General features: G+C 50.7%; 1 protein-coding gene across 6 annotated transcripts in view; it reads right to left on the bottom strand.

The window, feature by feature from the left end:
* The window catches only part of UBAP1 (ubiquitin associated protein 1), a 63,869-nt gene that overhangs the window by 36,473 nt on the left and 8,019 nt on the right, over positions 1-19,377 (bottom strand). For all 6 annotated transcript variants that reach the window (XM_044443826.1, XM_044443824.1, XM_044443828.1 and 3 more), the window contains exons 2-4: positions 10,562-10,602; positions 7,614-7,738; positions 5,503-6,408 (exon numbers count right to left, since the gene is read on the bottom strand). In XM_044443826.1, the coding sequence (XP_044299761.1) occupies positions 5,503-6,408; positions 7,614-7,738; positions 10,562-10,595 (1,065 nt within the window). In that variant the 5' untranslated portion in view covers positions 10,596-10,602. The remainder of the gene's footprint in view (positions 1-5,502; positions 6,409-7,613; positions 7,739-10,561; positions 10,603-19,377) is intronic.

Raw genomic sequence — 19,377 nt, 5'->3', positions numbered from 1 at the left:
CCGAGCCTGGCCAACACCTGGAAGCCACCTGCCAACCCCACGGAGACCACCTGTCGCTCTCTGAAGGAAGAGCAGGCTGAGCGCCCCCAAAAGGTACCAGGGTAGGAAAGAGCTAAGCATTCCCCCATGGCCTGATGTGGGTCCCCCAGGAGAAGCCGCTTCAGTGTGGCAGCCCCGTTTCGAAGGAAGTTCGGCAGGTGCCAACTAAAGGCAACCTTATTCCAGGGAGCTTTTTCCTGCTGAACAGCCATGGTCTTAACATGTTGTTTTTAACATTTTAATGTACTGCTCTGCTTCTTTTATTTGTATTACCCTCACACTGTTCACCAGTACAGAGTCTGTCTGGATGTAGAACAGCACAGAAATACTGTAAATAAAGAGAGCCATAGCCCTGACTACCCTGCCACACAAAACTGACAAGTTAATTGGAAGTTCCAATCTGGAGACAAGGCAGAGAGATGCAGTGCTTGGATCGTCTGCAGGGATCACATCTTGCCTACAGAAGCCGGGACCACGCTAGTGCGTGGCGAGAGCTGTCCGAGCAAGCAGCCATGGGCTTGACCTGGAGCACGTGGGGGGGGGGGTGTCAAGCCTCATCTTCACCTGGGAGACACCTGCTTGTGCAGCCTCCCCAAGTCCCAGCCTCCCCCGCCCCATTCATCTGAGAAGACCACACCAAAGGCACACGGCACAGTGCCGGGATGCGCTCTCTCTGTGAAGCCTTCTGCAGGGCACCACTTCCGGCTTTCATAAGCCAAGGCCAGGGTACATAAGGACAGGCTTGTTTTGGAAGAAAACCTAAGGCAGATTTTTATGTCTGCACAGAAGTTTGAGTTATGCTTTTTCTTTTTTAAAGTAATCTGGATGAAAATGCAATCTTAGTTCAAACCTTGTCTGTTACAGCTGAGGACAGACTGCTCTTCTGGGTAAGAACAAGGTGAATGATCTTGTCCTTGCACTGCTGTTATACCTGCTATTGGGGGCCATGTGCTAGAATCCGGGCAATACCATCCCGAGTCTTACGAGGGTCTTTCTCTGAGCCCCCATGGAACAGAGTGGATTAAAAATTATTTAACTACACACATATGTATGTATGAATCTGATTGTTTAACTTAAAACCATAAATGCCCAGCTTTGCTTAAATATTAGGTCGATGTTAAATTATCTGGGAATAAGCATGGTAGCCCGACAGGCACACTTGGCAGTGCTCTTACTGGTGCCATCTCATGAGCTGGGCTCCCTCCTTTTGCCCATTCAGAGCCACCGACCTTTCTTGCAAAATGTTCTTTATTGACCAAAGCATGTTCCAGAAGCACAAAGAGCGGTTCGTTGAACCCAGTCCAGTATTTACTCCTAGGAACTCTCCTTTGGAGTATGTCTGGGCCCCACCCTTTTGGAAATGAGCGCCCCCCCCCCCCGCCCCACCAGTATCGTGTCATGGGACTCAAAGGCATACCTGCCTTGTCTGCCTCTGGGAAACCCCCCTGTTCCAGGGCCCCTTGCAATAACGGAGCATCTTGGCTATGCTCGGAGGCTGCTGGAGCACCTGGGGAGCCAGGCCTCGAGACAAGCGCCTCCGCCTCCCTCAGCTCAACATCTGGAACCGGCCCACATTCCAGGCCTGGCCCTGCTGCACCTCCTCCTCTGACTTCCAGTCCGCAGACCATGAGACCGCGTGCCAAGAGCAAGTGTCCTTCCCACTCCCAACAGCCAGGTGCCCTGGGTTGCTTATAGTGCGGTCGATGATCCCTCCGACGGCTGGGGACGGAGGGAGCGACTGGGAAAAGCAGCCCAGCCTTAGGATGCCTCACCTCGTGCCACTGCCGGCACGGACCGGCCCGAGCAGCCCACCTCCGGCACCACCGCACCATCCAAGAGCTGGAGAGCGGGACAGAGGGGAGCTGGGATGCGGCGAAGGCAGTCTTCCAAGAGCACTCCAGGTGGTGCTGGGTCTGTGGGGCCCCCGGCCACTGTTCCCACGGGGGCCGGGTCATCCAAACCCAGCCAGGGAGGGAATGAGGGAGGTGAGCACCTCTTCCTCTCCCCGGTGCCAGCATGGCTCTGGGCTCTCCAGGGGCCCGGACAGAGCTTGCCGCACTGAATGTGGGCTGCCCTCTCACGGGGGCTTTTCCACGTAAATGAAGAGAATTTATGCTCATAAATGGACCAAATGGGCTTCATGTTCACCCAATGAAAACAAATACTTCTAGGCTGCCCAATAATCAATAGATTGTACTTTAGTCGTGTATATTTCAGTTTGATTTGCTACTTTTCCGTGAAGATGGAGTTGGGTCAAGGCAGAGTGAAACAGGAGGAGGAGGAGGCGGGAGGTGGGTTGGCCTGCTGTCCTTCCCCTTCCTCCCAAATGAAAGTGGCAGGGGGGGTCTCTTGTCCAGCTCACTCGCTGGCTGAGAGAGGGGAGGGGAGGAACCGAAAGTCAGATTTCCTCTTTTAGGGTTGTAGGGGCCTCTATGGCCAGATAAAGAGGAATCCAAAATATTCACTGGTCCCCAGGACACTCTTCCAGGGCCACAGCATTTGGTTCTCAGCAATCAATTAATATCATTTAATGGTCAGTGAGGAAATAGGAGAAGTATCAAGGGAAAACCTCATTTACTGGCTTTTTCTTGCCACATTAAATGCGCTTAAACACACCACCACATTTGAAATCATTCTCCTCTCCTCAGGAAGGATCTTGAACTATCTTTATTCCCCAGCTACTTGAGTTCCACAGTGTGCTTACAGATGGAATAACATTCGTAGTCACGATTCTACCGTACACAGTTAAGGCATTTCATTTTCATCTCAGAGAGACTTTTTCCCCCCCAGTAACTGCCACTCTGCGTCTAGCAAGCTCCGAATACCCAGTATGGATGAACCTTATACATGCTTATCAGAAGTAAGTTCAACTTGATTCAGGAGGACTCTTTTCTAAAGAAGGTACACAGGATTGAAACATCAGCCTGCTGTCTCGGTTTCCTTGTTTATACTGTCCTGCCAACAGTAGGCAAATACTCTTATTCCCTGTGAACCCCTTTGCTGCTGAGCGCGACTGCAACAGCCTGCAGGCTAGCGCTCTCTCCGCACTGCTGTGCTTTTGTCTCTGTCTTTTAATCATGATTGTTTCTAGCTCTATTTTAGCTAATACCGCGAGCTATGTGAAAGACTGGTTGTGGCAGGAGGATGAGTGATACATTTAATAAATGCCATAAATAAACGGGCATGCCTTGTTTATAAGCACAGAGTTCCGCAGTATAAAAGGCACCCGGCTGAATGACCTAAGATTTTGAACTAGCTCTTTACGTAACTCTAAGTTTCAATTCAGCTGAAACCGGCATGCTGAAAGCAGGAAACAGGCTTTCAATTTCAACGCCTAAGAGGAGGCCTTGCAATTTACACTGGCCTCCTCTTAGGGTGCAATCTCAGGCACGTTTCAACCACGATGTGGCCTACAACCCGCCAGCTTTTTGTGGGAATGGTGGAACTTATTTCTGTTTAAAAAAATGGATGTATAGGATTGCCCCTTCATGATTTCAGTCACCTGTTTTATTTAGAATAGTTATACCCAGCCTTATTGTCCCAAGGGGCTCTTGAAGCCAGCTGCAAAGGAGCTTCAAACTAAAAACAACACTCGGATCCAGAACCAGAGGAAGAACTGCATGGCGCCCAGTGCTGCGGATGCGGCCGGGAAGCATTCCCCGTCCTCCTGCTGCAGCCCCGAGGCAACGGAAGAGGACTGAGCAGCGGGATCTTGCTCGGATGGTGATGGAAGCAGCCGAGGGTTCTTGGCCAGCCACCTGACCTGAACGCCGTGGCCTGCAGCACTCACTGCGGAAGGCGAGCTCTGTTTCATGTCCTAGTTTAGAACAGAACTGATCCATTCACTAGCCAGGCAAACCGACTCACGAAAGCCCACCATGCAAGCACCACGAGACCACTGGGCATTAAACCTGAACCTGTTTCTGGAGATCAGTTAAGACATTCCAACGTTGCTGCCTCATTTCAAGCTTTCCCTAAAGGCAACCACTGGATTCCGAGCACATCAGACTTGGGGACCTCAAGTCGTCAGGAAGATCAGTGAGACATGCAGTCAGGCATGCTAGAGATACATGGCTGCGGGGAAAGCAGATTCCCCATGAAGGGATCGCCTAATGGGAAAAGGCAAGCCAAGAGGAGAGCTCTCAGGAAAGGCAAGACTCCAGTCACAAGGAAAGGCGTTAAAGAAGCTCAAGCCCATTTAGGCGGAAACCTGTGTTTCAGAGACTCAAGGCAGGGCAGGGCCTTGTAAAAATAACTTCCAGGATGTGCAATAGGATTACGCTTAATCCACACAGGCCAAGAACTAGAATAATCTCCGCAGAGAAATCCGGTCTCACGACACTGCAACGTTTCAGCCTGCTGGCCAATCGCTCACAATTCCCCTTTCAGGGTACCACCGCTGTTCAGTTCCACTTCACGTGATATCAGGGGGGGGGGGGCACCACAGCAAGTGTTTAGTTTCACGTTCCTGCAAACCCCTGGACAGCTTCAGCTATCGAGTGGTACAGAAATGCAGTACAAACACACACGGGGCCCTATTCAAACGGAACACTCCCAATTTCCTCATCGGCCTGTTCCGCAAACTACCAAGCGGAACCAGCATCACGGAACTGCAGGAGTGCGGATGCTTTGCAGGACAAGCAGTGGTGGCGGTCCTGAGTCATGGGCTGCATGCTAAACGCTTCAACACAGCACAAGCTGTTTGGTCCACCAGGCGCCACAGCGCCCACAGATGCCCTGTCACAGAAGCAAGACCCTCTTGAGAGCTCTCATGTTGCATAATACGGGAGAGTGCCAGCTATGTGAGGGTTAAACAATCCTCACACGACTCTGTAGCAGGCTTGTGTAAGCCTCGCATACTCTGTGCTCACTGGGCTTGCATGACGTGACCACCCCAGGAGTGGCGCTGCATATTCCAAATGGCAGCCACCCCCCACAGCGCCTCATCGGCCAGGTTCAGAACCCACGGCAGCGTCTCGTCCCATTCCCGCCTCCCCCTCCGTGTGCCACTCACGCACCCCACGGTTCCGTTCCCCTTTGTGCGGTGTGGCTTCCCATGTCCCCTGAACGTGCTGAGGTGTGTGGCAGAGGGCTGCTGCAAAGCCACCCGGAAGCCTGAAGGAAGCCATCGTTTCTAAAGCAGCCCCAAAGCCGACCTGACAGGGGAGGCCGCGCACCATGAAGGTGAGAAGGGAAACTGTGCAGCAGGCAGGCCAGGGCGGCCGCTGCGGCTTCTGTTTTCTGAGTGATCGAGCCATCTGCGTTCCTGCGAGATCTGGCACAACAGGCCAGTCCCAGGAAGGAAGAACAGCTTTAGGAACTCAGGCATCAACGGAAGGGCAGCAAGGCACTCCCTTTTCACGCAAGAAGTCATCCAAATTCGATGCCTTCCTCCCCAGCACAGCCTGCCCCCCCCCCCGCCCCACTCTCAAGGGTCCCATGCTCCGCTCACGCGAGGCTTACCTCCGTGGCTGTGGTGAGCCCCGGAACCTCTTCTGTACATGCTACTGAGGTGGGCAAGGAAGGCAGTCTGGACGTGGCGGACAGTGCCGGCATCTCCGGGCCACCGTCCACGCTGAGGCCGGAGAGCCCTCCCACGTGGTGCCCGTTCAGTTCACTGGCTCTTTTGCTCTGCAAGGAGCGGGGGGAAGTTCCGTTGTGGAGGCAGGACGCACTGCGGTGCGTGCTCACCAGGGTCGCCGTCTGGAAGTCACTTTCATCCGCGTCAAGCTTTGGGAACGAGAGAGACTTGATATTGCTCACGGATGTCATGGGCGACAGGGACATCTTTTCGCAGTCCCCCAGCTGGGGCAGAGCGACCAGGCCATTCGGCTTGTGGAGGGGCTTGAGGTCCAACGCTGCCCTCTCTAAGGACGCCAAAACCTCCTGGTCTTGCAGCACCGATTCGGCCGTGACTTTGGGCGAGCTATTGTCTAGAAGCTGGGCAACGATTGGCCCCGTGGTGCCAACATGAATCTGCAGAATATTTTTCAGTTCTTCTCTGTCATCTAGCGTTTTTAATTCCAGTTTGTCAAAGGGGTCTTCTTCGCACTCAAACTCTGCCGGGTTGAAGTCGGCCTTTACATGCGGTGGGCTCAGGACCTTTTGCTTCAGAGTGCTGCTGTTGGCCGGGGTGGGCTTGAGTATGTAGTTGTGTTGCAGAGCGGCAAGGATGGGGTTAATGGGAGGGGGCATGGCAGGCCCTGGGCAATGGCTGTCTGAGAAGCCCGCCTGCATCTCCTCCTCCAGGGCAGCCTTTGCCTTCGCCATGTTCTCCTCAGCCTTCCGTTCGGCCTCTTGCTGGGCAACTTGGATTTGCTTGATGTTCTCAGCCCACTCAATAGTCCTCTTTTCCAAGGAGAAGTCATACTGGAAGAGAGTGGGAGAAACACCAAGGTGAGGGACAAAGGCACCGTGACGGCAACAGCACCCTTTCCAAAGCAAGGGGGACGCGCTGTTCAGGGGGTGCATCGCTCCACGTGCGTCAAGAAGGATGCCTCGTCTTTCGTCCATTCTCTCCTGGGCAGTGGGCAGAGTTGCCAGCCGCGGGCTTAACAAAGAGCCTCCGATATGCAGGCTCTTTGCACATGCAGCAATACGGGTTGTGTGTTGCACTGGCATCGCCTGGATGCTTTGCAGGAAAGCTCACCGGGGTGAAGGTGAAGTCACAAGGGAAGCCCCTTGGCCAGAGCTGCAAACCCCCTTGCTGCTTTTGCCAAGGAGCTGTTGGGAAAGCACCGCAGCAGTACCACAAGCGCCCCAAGTGGCACCTGAGAGCAGCCGGCAGGCTTCCCCGCACTTCTGTCACTCGATTCATGTCACTTCCACGAGCAACAGCAGCAGCAAGAGAGAAACGAGGAAAACACCCTGCAGTTGGCCTCTCTCTCGCCAGCTACTGGCAGTCTGTCCAAAGTGCCCCAGCAGCAGCTTGGAGACGTTGCCCAGTATTTTTTCCCTTGGATCCACTCATTTTCAAACTGCAAAAAGGGCAGGCAGGCATCGCCCCCTTCCTTCACAACTAGGCGGGCGCGCCCATGGGCAGGGGGAGCTTCCCTGCAAGACCCGGCACGCTCTCCTCCGGCCCATGCCCCACCTGAGGGCACTTCAAGGAAATCCCCCGCTGCCGGCATTTGGTAGCTGTCAGAGTTGCCTTCCCGAATGCTTCCAAAGACCGCAGTCACCCTTGCTTGTGAAGCCCTGTTCCCCCACCCGCCCCACCAGCAAGTTGCTCAGGTTTTTTTATGGGGGGGGGGGAACAGGTGCCCCAACTGCCCTCCAAGTTTCACAAGTTCCCCTGAGATACGAGCATCTTGGAAACATGTGAAATTACTCTAAGTGCCCATTCACAAGCGCTACTTATCTTTAACAGACCAGCAATTTCCCTTTGGCAGATTTTACAGGGAAAGGCATTTTGCTATTGCCACCCTCTGGGTTGTTTGGCTTCAAGGTGCGCTGTGGAAGAATCAGCACAGGTGCTGCCCAAGTACAGCGGGTCCGTTTTAAGGGAACCAGAGAGAGTCAACGCAGCACCAACTCACCCCGCTCAGGCCTGCACAGAACAGCGAAAGACTCACCTGGGCTTCCCTCACAAGCTGCGGAGAGTCGGGCAAGGAGAAACCAATGGGCAGGCCAACTTTCGCTGGTGCTTTGAACTTGTCTCCTATCTTGAACGGAACGTCATCAAGGTAACTGAAGAGCCCTAACGAGAGGGAATGAAGCAGCGACTCCATTTACACAGGTCAGCATTTTGCTAGCCTAGACCAAATCTTGAGCAAACATGAAACAAAGCCAAGGCATTCCGGAGCAAACTGCATGCAAACCAGGGCCGCGGTTTCTTCTCAAGAGAACCCCCAAGGGTTTGACTTGTGCCACCTCATGGGCGCACACCAGTGCAAACAGAGCTACTCTGGTGAGCACGGCAGATGGCGGAAGCTGCCACGGTAGAGGAGCTTAGGAACATTCACTTCCCCGGTGGGCAACGGCCTCTGCTTGTGCCCAGCAGCGCTGAGCCGCAAATCAAGAGGGCAGACATATCTGGCTCCTTTCGGTCAGTGGCACCTGCTTACCCCCCGCCCCCACTCCCGCCTCCCGACTATTCCAGGCAAGCATGAAGTAATCTGTTGTGCACCACCTGGTCCAGGGCTTCTGTTTTGGTTATTAAAAGGGAGTCCTCCAACTAGCTTCACGGGCATTTCAGAGGCTCTGCTGGGCACACCTGCATTCCAGGCTGCTCAGTCATTGTTTTTTCTTTAATGAAAGCCTCTTCCTGTTCATTCCTAAAACTGATAGAACCCACATATTGCTGCTTTAGTTGCAATTCAAGTTCCTTTTTATGTTCGAAGGAAATATTCTGAAGTCATGTACCGCTGTTACTCAAGCTGAGCAGGTATCTTCCGGGTGGGAGACTGCCTGCGAACTCCACGGAGTCACTTCAGACTTCTACCAAAGCAAAAGCAGAGCAACAGATGAGCAGGCACACCCTGCTGCTGATCCGCTGCCCCACTCAGGATCGGTCCCCATTTGTGGTAGCTGCCGTCAGCAAGCCTCTTCTCGCTACATCCTTACGATCTTGCACAGCACAGGCAAGGGGAAGGGGCTGACAGGAAGCGAAGAAAAGAGCTTCCTCTTTGGGAAGCACCAGAGCCGGTGCAGCTCATGGGGGCACACGCTGGGGACATGCACAAGGCCAGAGGGCGGCTCCCTCTGGCTCCACCCTGCCAACTCTCCCTAAGCACACCACTCCCCGTCCCCCCCCCCCCGCCCGCCATGCCTTGTACTAAGGCATAACGAACACGGAGGGAGGGAGGGAAATGTCCCACTGCCTTGGATTTTACCCTACCGGCTGCCCAGACGGCCTGTGAGCGCGCACACAAAGCTTCTCCTGCTGGAAACTGAACTCCTAAATTCACCTGCTCCACTGCCATGCATCCCTGCCCCCTTTTTCCAGCAACACTGTCTAATATTGTGCTCTCAGACTGAAGTCTTATATATTATTCCTCTTCTATATTACGATCCCCTTTGATCTACACGGGAGACAAACACTCCGAGTCACAGCCTGGAAATACACAGTCAAGTGTCTGAGTGCTGATGCATCATCAAGGAGGGAATTCCCAGGGCAGAGGTGCGAGGCTGCTTCCGCTGCCACAAGCGCAAGCGCGCGCTTTGCTCTCTCCCACAGCTGCATGCCTTGTGCACTAGAAGGCAGCTGCCACAGGGACCCGCTGCTCTGGGGCCGGCTCCCGCACAGCTCAGTGGTGGCAGAGCACAGCTCTGCAGGCACACAAGCCCAGGCTCAATCCCCACCACCAATAAGGATTTCAAGTAGCTGGAAGTAAAGCTGCCGGGAGCAGAAAGGGGGCAAAAAGCGAACCTTACTTAAATCCTGTATTCAGCAAGGGGTCAACAAAGACTTGTGCCTGGGGAGAAAAGGGGTGTGTGCTCCCATCCCCCGTGCTTTTTCAACAACAGTCCAAGCCATTTGTTTTGCACTGATGAAGGCAAAGTATTTCCCTCAACAACCACCGCTGAAGCGTTCTGATTGCCACAACAACATTACATGACCAGGGCAGCGATGAGGCTCGAACTGCCTGGGGCTGCATGCAGGGCAAACCTCCAAGTTAATGTCATTTTGTGATGACATTTTTAATGGGACTTACCAGGGGGGAAATACAATTATGAGATCGATTATATCATCCAAGAGGCAGCTGGACTGCCATCTGAGAGGGGCAGCTTAGCTCATAGTCCTGCTCTGAGCAGGGGGATTGGAGCCGAAGGCCCCTTCCAACTCGACTCTTCTATGTTTCGACTTCAGAAAACGCAGGCACTGCTCAGACAGACAGGACCCGCACGCAGTAGCTAATTATGCGTTCCCCGCAATCTCCCTGCACCAACCTCAGCTGCTGGCATGTTTTCAGCTGCACCTCCTGGACAAGGGCCACTGCCTGCCAACCAGGGGCATTCTCTCCCCATCAGCTCAGGCCACTTCCTAAGATAAGCAACCGGCTCGCGAGGGCTGCCCTAGCCAGACTGAGCTCATTACTGCCAGGTCACCGGGCAAAGTGAATGTCTCTGAGCCATTTTTAATGTTCTGTGGACAGAGATGCTGCCTCACCTCATTGCAAGTTACAGGCCCGACCAAAACAGATGTTTTGCCCTGGGACTGACTCCCCGGAGCAGCTCACACGCCAAGCATCATCTGCCATTGTCTTTACAATACCAGGTGAAAAATGATTCAGGAATTCAGCAAGTGTCATAATGACGGATGGGGCTATTTGGCTTTTAATTGTATGTCTGGTGCCACTGTATTCTGGAATAAATCTTTCCTGATATCCTCTTATTTTCATCATTTTGTAAACTGCTTTGCAACCATGTACATCTCAGAAGGGGCATGTAAGTGCTTCAATGCAGAAGAGCCAACTGTTTCCATGAATGAAATCCTGGTACAAAACAATTCCTCTAATAAGAGTCGGTGGAGCATCTCCCTTCGAAGAAACGCAGAACGTAAGATTTGCATTTCACTTACCATGAAAGTCAGACCCCGACTTCCTAGAAGCCATTTAGAACCTGCAAGACATTTTTGAAAACAGAATTAGTGAACTTCTCCAGATACTTCTGCCACTTTTCCTCCGGTCAAATTAATCTGTAGATATTCATGCAGGTTCCCGTATATGCCACAAGAAGGCAACACGACCCCTTCATCTACTCCGCTGCCTGCGTTCAACACACACGACAGCTGGCACAAGAGCAAGGGTCTGCACACCACAGTCAGAGCTACACACAAGTATCAGGAGACGTGGAAGCCGCGTGCAGTGGAGGTGGGGCTTCTGTGGCGGGGCAGCTCTTTGCCACCACGGCGCCTCAGACCACTATCCCAACCCCGGTGCTGGCTATCATCTTACTCCTTACCCAAGTTCTCTACCACCGAAACGTCCAGATTACGCCACATGTGGAGGCTGCTCACTAGCAATCACGCCAGTCGCCACGTTCCCGGCTCAGCGACTGCCAGAGCTCTTCGGAAGGGATAGCGCAAAGGCCGCAATGCTGGAGGTCCAGGTGACCAAATCCGAGATCTGGCTGTACGTGTGCAGGGCACGTGACGGCCGGGGCCCGCAGGAGAGGAGCGCGCCACTCCCTCGGCAGCCCCTCTCCTGCCCAGACTCTCTGCACAGCCTGTCAAATGTGCCCAGAAAATGGAAGGCTCTTGTCAGCAAACAGAGAAGTGAGAGTCCAGCCAGTCCAGCCTGGTATCCAAGTATGTGAGCGGATTCTTTGCACAACAAAGAGCACGCCAGATAAGGGGAAGCTTCACTTCTACAGATCAAAACCAGGTTGTTTTGAGGAATTTATTGGGGGGGGGGGGGGAGCAGCAGCAGCTGGGGAAGGGCATTGCTATCAGAACCTAATGTCAGGACATCGTGAATCTGATCTTCCAGAAGTTATGCAGACACTCACAGAATCATATACGCAGAAGGCCACTGGGTCCAAGCCGCCCCCCACTCAATGCTCAAGTCTCCCACCCAGAGTCTCACCGAGCTCGACCCCGCTTAGCTTCCGAGCGGATTGGCAGCATCAGGGAGGCCCGGGGCTTCCCACTACTTCGAGTGCTCCACTTGAGTGCGCTGCGCACTGGCTATGGAGGCGGTGCACGCTATCCCAGCCCCCCCCCCCCCGCCGCCGCCCAAGCTGGGTTTCTCGGCATGTGCTGGATGGCAACTCCATCATTCCAGGCCACCAGGCTGAGCTGAGGAAGGTAAAAGGGAGACCAGGGCCATTCCATCAGCCGTGCAGAGGGAGAAAAGCTCCCCCTCTTCCCTCCCCTTTCCTCTTTCCTGGTGTGTCATCTCCTTTTAGCAGCACGATCCCACAAGCAGGGACAAGCCTTGTTCATTGCATTGCAGGTAAGGCACTCAGGGAGCCTTCTTGGCACAAAGGTGGCATAAAAATGCTTCTAAGAAATAGCCGACCCACAGAGGTTGGTCGATTTCCAGTCACTGGCCTTGCCGGCTGAGAATGGTGCCAAGCAGAGGAGGGGGCTGCTCTAGGCTGTGCAAACCGACTGTTTGGGCTTACCTGGAGAAAACCCTGCAGCAGCACAGCACATTTTAATGTGCGGTGTAATGCACTGCATGCAATTTTTAAAATCAGCAATGAAAATCACTGGAAGGAAAGGAGGAACGCACATCCCACTATATGCAAGACAGGGCACTATTTTCAAAAGCATTTTGGAATATCCGAATTCCACAAGCACACCCCTGCACCAGAAGTTGACCCCAAAAAAAACTGACTTAAGATCTGGACCTCGGAGTGGTATGCCAGGCCACAAAAGCTAAACTGTGCTAATGGAGAGGAGCGTCTTTTTAAACAATGAGGACTTTCTGGATACAAACAGGATACAACAAGCTCTGGGCTTAGAGGCAGATGTGTCATGTGAAGCAACGGATGCCGCTACTGTGTGTAATCCATTTGTCATGCTAGTTAGCACTGGAGGCATTTTTGGCTGTTCCTCCACCTTCTGCATGATGTTTCAAAAATACCTTTTTGTTCCATCAAACTCCAAGGCACTGACCTGAAGATAAACCCCAGAATTCCTCTTCCTCTTTGGCCCAACTGATTCACATTCGAGAAGCGTTCAGCCCCAAAGCACTTCTTGCAGTGACTCAGGAAGCATTTCCACCGTACTGAGAAGGCCAGAGTGAGCCAGCAGCCTGCCCGTTTCCCCCTGCCGTAACCAGGAGAGCCGGCTCCAACTCGGGCTGCAACTGCAGAACGCATCTTACTGAGAACGCTGATTCGACACACTCCTATCAAAAGAGCTATTCTACTGGGCCGCAGGCCTCAGGTTGGAAATTTTGATCCTAACGACTAAAATCAGGGGAGGGCAGGACCACTGTTCTGTTAAGGAGTGAGTTGCCACGCCCGTAACAACCTGAGTGTTGGCCGATCTTCCAGTCTGCCACACCAGAGGCATAACATGGTGCCACTGCGACATTTCGAAAGCGTTCCGTGAGGACAGCAGAGTCTCACGATCATTCTTGAGCGAGGCCACCTGGTCGGTGCAGTTACCTGACAGTCACATCGTCCGGAAGGCACAGAAGGGGAGGGCCATGGAGTCCTCGTGCGGCCACAAGCAAACCCATTTCAGTGCAAGGGGACCAGACTGGAGCTGCCTCGGAACTACGATGAGATCAGTCCAAGGAAAACGCAACTCTATTTCACAAAGAGCGCCACAGCGATAACACACGGATGGCCCACGGCAGCGTGCTGCTATATGGCGCGTCCCCTCTGTCATGACAGCGGGTCCCACTCCACCGCATTTCCTCGCCCACGTGATTTTCTCATCTCCTCACACCACATCGCTCAACGCACAGCAGCCGCCAAGCACGTCCAGTTCTCACTGGGCTGCTCTGGGAGAGACCTTCCTGTGTGGGCCTTGCCTGAAGATTTGGTACTTGTGCCTTCCCAAGTCTGCTGACACCTCCTGCTTTCGTGTGGATGGTGCGCTTCTGGTTATTCAAGGATCCACACTCGGCTCCGAACTACTACAATAGAGAAACACTGCTGGTTTGGCTGGATTTTGTTCGCCAGAAGTTAGCAAGGAACTCTTGAGGTAACCAGAAAGGAGCGATGCCAATGCTACCAAATGCCGCATCTTCTATTCCAAGGTGGGGCACTCCAGATGTTGCTGGACTACAACTCCTATCAACCCGAATCATTGGTCATGCTGGCTGGGATTCACGGGAGCTGGAGTGCAACCTAATTTGGAGGACCGCAAACTGGAAGGAGCCCTGCTCTGTACCCTGCTGAGTCTTGCAAGGACCATACAAGGTAAAGCTCCTCCAATGCCATATTATCACCATTAAATCACGTTTATATCCCTCCTTTCTTCTGCTTGGAAGGAACCCAGGGCTGTTCACAAGGTCCTCCTCCTCCCCATTTGATCCTCACAGCCACCACCCACTGAGGAGGGTCAGGCTGAGGGTCCACAACTGGTCCAAAGCCACCCAGTGAGTGTCGTGACCAAGCGGGATGCGAAACCCCGATCACATGCGTGTGTCCAACTCTCTTAACCACTCCCGCACAGTGGCTCCTCTGTTAGAGCAACCAGAAATAGTACTTCTTTGTGTGTAATTTTTAAATCAAGATTTAAAGAATACATTCTGACTTGTTAAAGCTTTATTCTGAAGTAATACTGGCAGCGCAGTCAGAAAGCATACTGAAGACAAACTCTGTGGATTCCAGTCAGAAGAGAGACAAGAACGGGAACAACGAGGTTCACAGTTAGCTTAATGTCCAAACAGAGGGCTTTTCTCAGCGATCCACAGCATCCAGTCCAGTATTATACTTTATACAAATCCGCTGACTCAGACACAAGCTGAATACATCTAGCTGCTTGCAGGCACACCTCTTTCATGTAGGGGAGTTCTCCGGGCTGCACAAGAGCCATCCATATATCTGCAAGCCAGATGGACAAGGCAAAAGGCTATTTATAGCCCACAACTCCATTTGGCCCGAGAAGCTGTTTTAACTATCGCTTCCAATAAACTCAGTAGAGACATACGAATAACTTGTTCTCGAATTTGTGTTCAAATTATGCCATATTTGCAAAAAGGTGTGCAAGAATGAAGGGTGAAGCACAGACTTTGTCAGCAGCACTACTTTTAAGATGTCAGAGGTTTAAGTTAACATTTACCCCTGCGACTTTGGCAAAGATTTTATCCCTTCAAGCCACTGCTGGTGCTTAGGTCTAAACATCTGTGGCACTAAGACCACCACCATGCTCTGGTTACAAACATCTTAGAATAGGGAACACTCCACATATGGAAAGAAACATGAGCAAACACATTTGCATCTACATTTGCAATTAAAGTGAACACCATTCTGATACAAAACATTTGGAAGTTGCAGTAGTTAGCTACAATTTAGTCATTATACCAACCAGTACAACAGTATGGTTAGAAAGTAGGACATGGGAAATTATTATTATTATTATTATTATTATTATTATTACATTTCTATGCCGCCCCTTGCCGAAGCCTCGGGGCAGCTTACAACACAATAAAATACAATACAATACAAAAATAACAATATAAAATTAAAATTAATAATATAAAATAAATAAAAAATATAAACGATATAAAAGAAGTTATAAAAGAAAAGTTATAAAAGAAAAGAAGTCGCCCTGGCCAGATAAATAAGTAAATATTGTTAACAATTAAAATGACGTTTAAATAAAAAGGTCTTCACCTGGCGCCGAAAGTACTCCTTGAACTTTTCCTACAAGGTGTAAAATGGAAGCTGGCTGTTTCCCTTCCAGGCTATAAGGGGCGGATCAGGAATGCGCTCACTGAAGCCCTGCAACAGTGCCCACTGCTTTGTTTTTTGACACTGGAAGAAGTCCTTTTTCTCCAGACCAAACGGCTCAATGAGCCTCTCTCCTCCTACTGTCCCCCTGCTCATTCATCTGTTTCCAAAAGAAACAGCCGCAGGCATTGTGACCCTTTCTATAGAAGAATTGCCTCCAGCCCCCTGAAGATGCTGGTCATCCTTTTCTGGTCCCAGAATAGTCTGCGCATCATTGCCCAAGGGGGCTGCGCTACAGATTTGTATGCGGTCATTCACAGCACTGGCCGTGAGATCCCTCTCCCACCCGACCCCTTTCTCAGCAATAGCGAGCACGGGGTTTCCCCTTGCATCTGCTACACTCCGCTTGATCTTTCTCTGGGCTATCCGGCACGACCCAAGTTCCTCATCAGTCACTGCCAGCTCAGCTTCCAACAGTACATTTGTGAAATCTGTGGGGGGGGGGTTTGGGGGGGTCCCAATGTCCATCACATCGCACTTATCTCTATCAGCCTACATTTGTCATTTTAAGGCTGATCTTCTGAAGAGATCCTTATGGACAAATTGTTTTTGCCACTGTAAATAAAACCTCAGCAACGTGGCCCGCTCGTGGCTCAACTGGGTCAGTTATGAACCTAACTATTGGTCCTGGTACAGAGCCATGGAGAGCCCGACTTCTTCCTTCCTTTATTCCAGCTCTTTGCTTCTCGCCCTTTATCCAGGTACCAATCCAAAAGTGGGCCTGTCCTCTTATTCCATGTCTTCTAAAGTCTATGTTGTCGTGAACCACCCACAGAGCTCTGACTGTTGGGGGGCAGAGCCGGGCCGGGCCGGGCCGCTTCGTCTTCTCTGAAGCAATCTAGTGTGCAAATATCCTCTGGGCCTGGATGCTGGTGCGGCAAATCGCCCGTCGCACCCATTTCTTGCCACATCCACTTACATGTCTGTTACTTCAGGGACAGGCAACTTGGCACCCGTGCGCCCCAGACACCTTTCCTGCCACTGGACCAGGGATCTGGGACCTTCTGTACGCCAAGCATGTGTTTTATCACTGAGTTAGGTTCTCCCTCCAATCATGAATGCCTGAAGATGTTTACGGACAAAGGCTGGCTTACTCAAGAGATACCACTGTCTCATCCAATATTTCATCATCCCCAAGTCTATCCATTTATACAGAAACAGAGACTTCAGCTCTTACACAGAAGCTGACTTCCCCCTGACAATCAGGCTTACCTCGCCACCTTCCTAGACAATACATGTGCCTGTATTACCAGGTCTGATTTAGGGGACTGATGGCACGCATGGTTCCCCACTACATGCTCAGATCCAACATATAAAACAGACGCAGTGGAGACACGGCCTGCAAAAAGTGAGGGTTGGACTAGGTGATCGGCAAGCCCCCTTCCAATTTTAGGATATTGGCTCTCAGGTGAAGGGTTATGCTCCTCCCGATCCTCCTCCTACAAGCAATCACAGGGTGGGAAATTCTGCTGTTGAGAACGTAAGAAGAGCCACACTGGATTAAGCCAAAGGTCCACCCAGTCCAGCATTCCGCTCACACTATGTCCACGAGGACCCACCAGCAGGACAGGAGGAACAGCACCTCCCCACCCATGTTCCCCACTGACTGGTGCACACAAGAGAACTGCTGCTGAACGTCTTGTGCTGCAGTTAAGTTCCACCTCCATATCCTTCTGTTTCCAACCTTCCACCCACATGATGGTCCAAATACTTTCCTCATATTTCTTTCTCTGCATTAACCGAGCATTTAATTTTCCAATTTTCCATTATACTTTTAACCTGTAATTGGATTTTGTTCAAGGAACATTAAGTTATACATTTTATTGTCTTCAGGCAGCCATGCAATTTCATGCTAATTGCCATCTTTCACCTTCAGCCTCACCACGTGTCACGCCAACATTCAGCTTCTACAAACTGGTAAGAATTAAACAGACAAGAAGCACCCTTACAAAGCAACGCCATAATTTTCTTCAATTAACCAACACCTTTGCCCTTGTGTTTTAATGGAGACCCAATCCAGGAGCAATCTTTTTGCAATGTGAAAGCAAATGAAGCTAGGGATCCTGGGTGCCACTTAATGGTAGCTGGACCTAAAGAAATCCTGTTCAGAAAGAGCAACAATAATGCAGAGACGCTGAAGATAAACACTGCAGGATAACTGTGGCTCTCACAACCTGCTCGTGAAACCTGCTGTTGTTGTGACACTGCATTTATGCCCAGACTTTCTTCCTCCGCCAAGTAACCCAAGGCAGCTTATGGGGTCCACCTCCTCTCCGTTTTATCCTCACGGCAACCCTGTGAGAGAGGCTATGCTCAAAGTCTGGCCTAAAACCATCCAGAGAGCTCCATGGATGAGTGGAGACACGAACCCCGATCTCCCAATCCCAGTCCAGCACCAGATGCAGCAACACCTCCTACCCACTCCGCTGCTCAGGCCTAATTCCATAGCATTTATGCGCAGGTAGAAAAGAACAGTGGTGGCCTACTGCGCATATCCTTCCACTGAGAGGATGTATCGTTTGCTCCTACAGTTTTCTGACTTTTGCCGTTCCTGATCCACAAGACCTCCCCTCTAATTCCATGACTGCTAAGTTTCTTCAGGAGCCTTTGTTAAGGGACTACCAAAAGTCCGTGCTTTCCCTATTTTTGCATACTAACCTTGTCCTTATCTCCAAGGAAACCGGATCTTCTCCGATTATCCTGATTGTTTTGACCGATATGGCTGGTTCAAAAACTAAACACAGTGCTTCTCGGTCACACAACAGAAGCTTGGGGCTTGCACCATGTACACAAAAGAACTGGCAGGAGGGCTATTCTGGCCACCGCAAGGAATGGGACCAGTACCTCCTTGCTACAACTCAGAGACACTGCACAGTAGTTCCTCACCTGCCAGAAACCTCAAAAGTTTTCAAGAGTGAACTACGTTCTCCTAGGACTGGGGTATTCAATATTTATTTAGTTATTTATTTATTTAGGGGACTTCTATGCCACCCCATTTGCCGAAGCCTCGGGGCGGCTCACAAACCAGAAATATACCATTTGTAAAAGTGGAGAACTGTTTCCAAATAAATATATGATGTATAAGGTGTATCATTCATTTCAATGACTTCCTGGTGGACACATATACACAGTACAATGTGATATACAGAGTAGAATACCACTTTTGTGAATCATTGGGTGTTATTTGAGGTTTCTACAGCATATTGCACAGTAATTTACAATTCTGGGCTCATTAACCCTCCCAGCCTTCCCACACCTGAAGCACAGTACAAAAGGGCTTCTAATCAGTGGCAGGTTTTTGCAGATGTGAGAAAGCACTGAGTGTCATCACAAATCTTAAAGAGAAAGGTAATAAACACCACTTAGCAGTTGCTAGCACTAAGTGCTAATTAACATAATAGCACAGGATATTTCCATGGCCTATGCACTATGGTGTTCCAGGAATTCCTCATGCATCAAACCGGAAGCATGGACAAAATTCCCCACCACCAACCACACCAAAAGTAGGTTAAGGATTTTAAGAGAACAGCATACATGGAATTGCTAGGAAACCTGCTGAGAAATTGTTAATTCACCTTTTTCAAAAGTAATGCAAGATGCATTTTCATAAAATTCAACACAGGAATGAAGAGCAACAAAAATGCTTAAGAAGCATGAAAGAATTTGGAGATGGAAATGAGTAAAATGTTGCATTAAAAGGAAGACACAAGCAGATTCTTACTGAATTCTACATTATAAAAACTATTTGGCAAGATGAAATGCATACTAAATGAATATTGAGCTATAGCTTGAATTCAAGAATTATTCAAGTGATGTGCGCACAATTGTATTCAAAGCCAAAAGAATACTTAAATATTTCCTGCCTGTTAGCTGAAAAACAAAAACTTTTAATGGGTATGAATATTAGATCTGATATACAGATACCAAAACAGGTTTATGCTAGAAATTCTAAATAAGTGTCTTACATGTATTATTATC

The sequence above is a fragment of the Varanus komodoensis genome, unplaced genomic scaffold (assembly GCF_004798865.1).
Source record: "Varanus komodoensis strain SLA01 unplaced genomic scaffold, ASM479886v1 scaffold43, whole genome shotgun sequence".
Taxonomy (NCBI): domain Eukaryota; kingdom Metazoa; phylum Chordata; class Lepidosauria; order Squamata; family Varanidae; genus Varanus; species Varanus komodoensis.
This window is presented reverse-complemented; position numbering and strand designations above follow the sequence as displayed.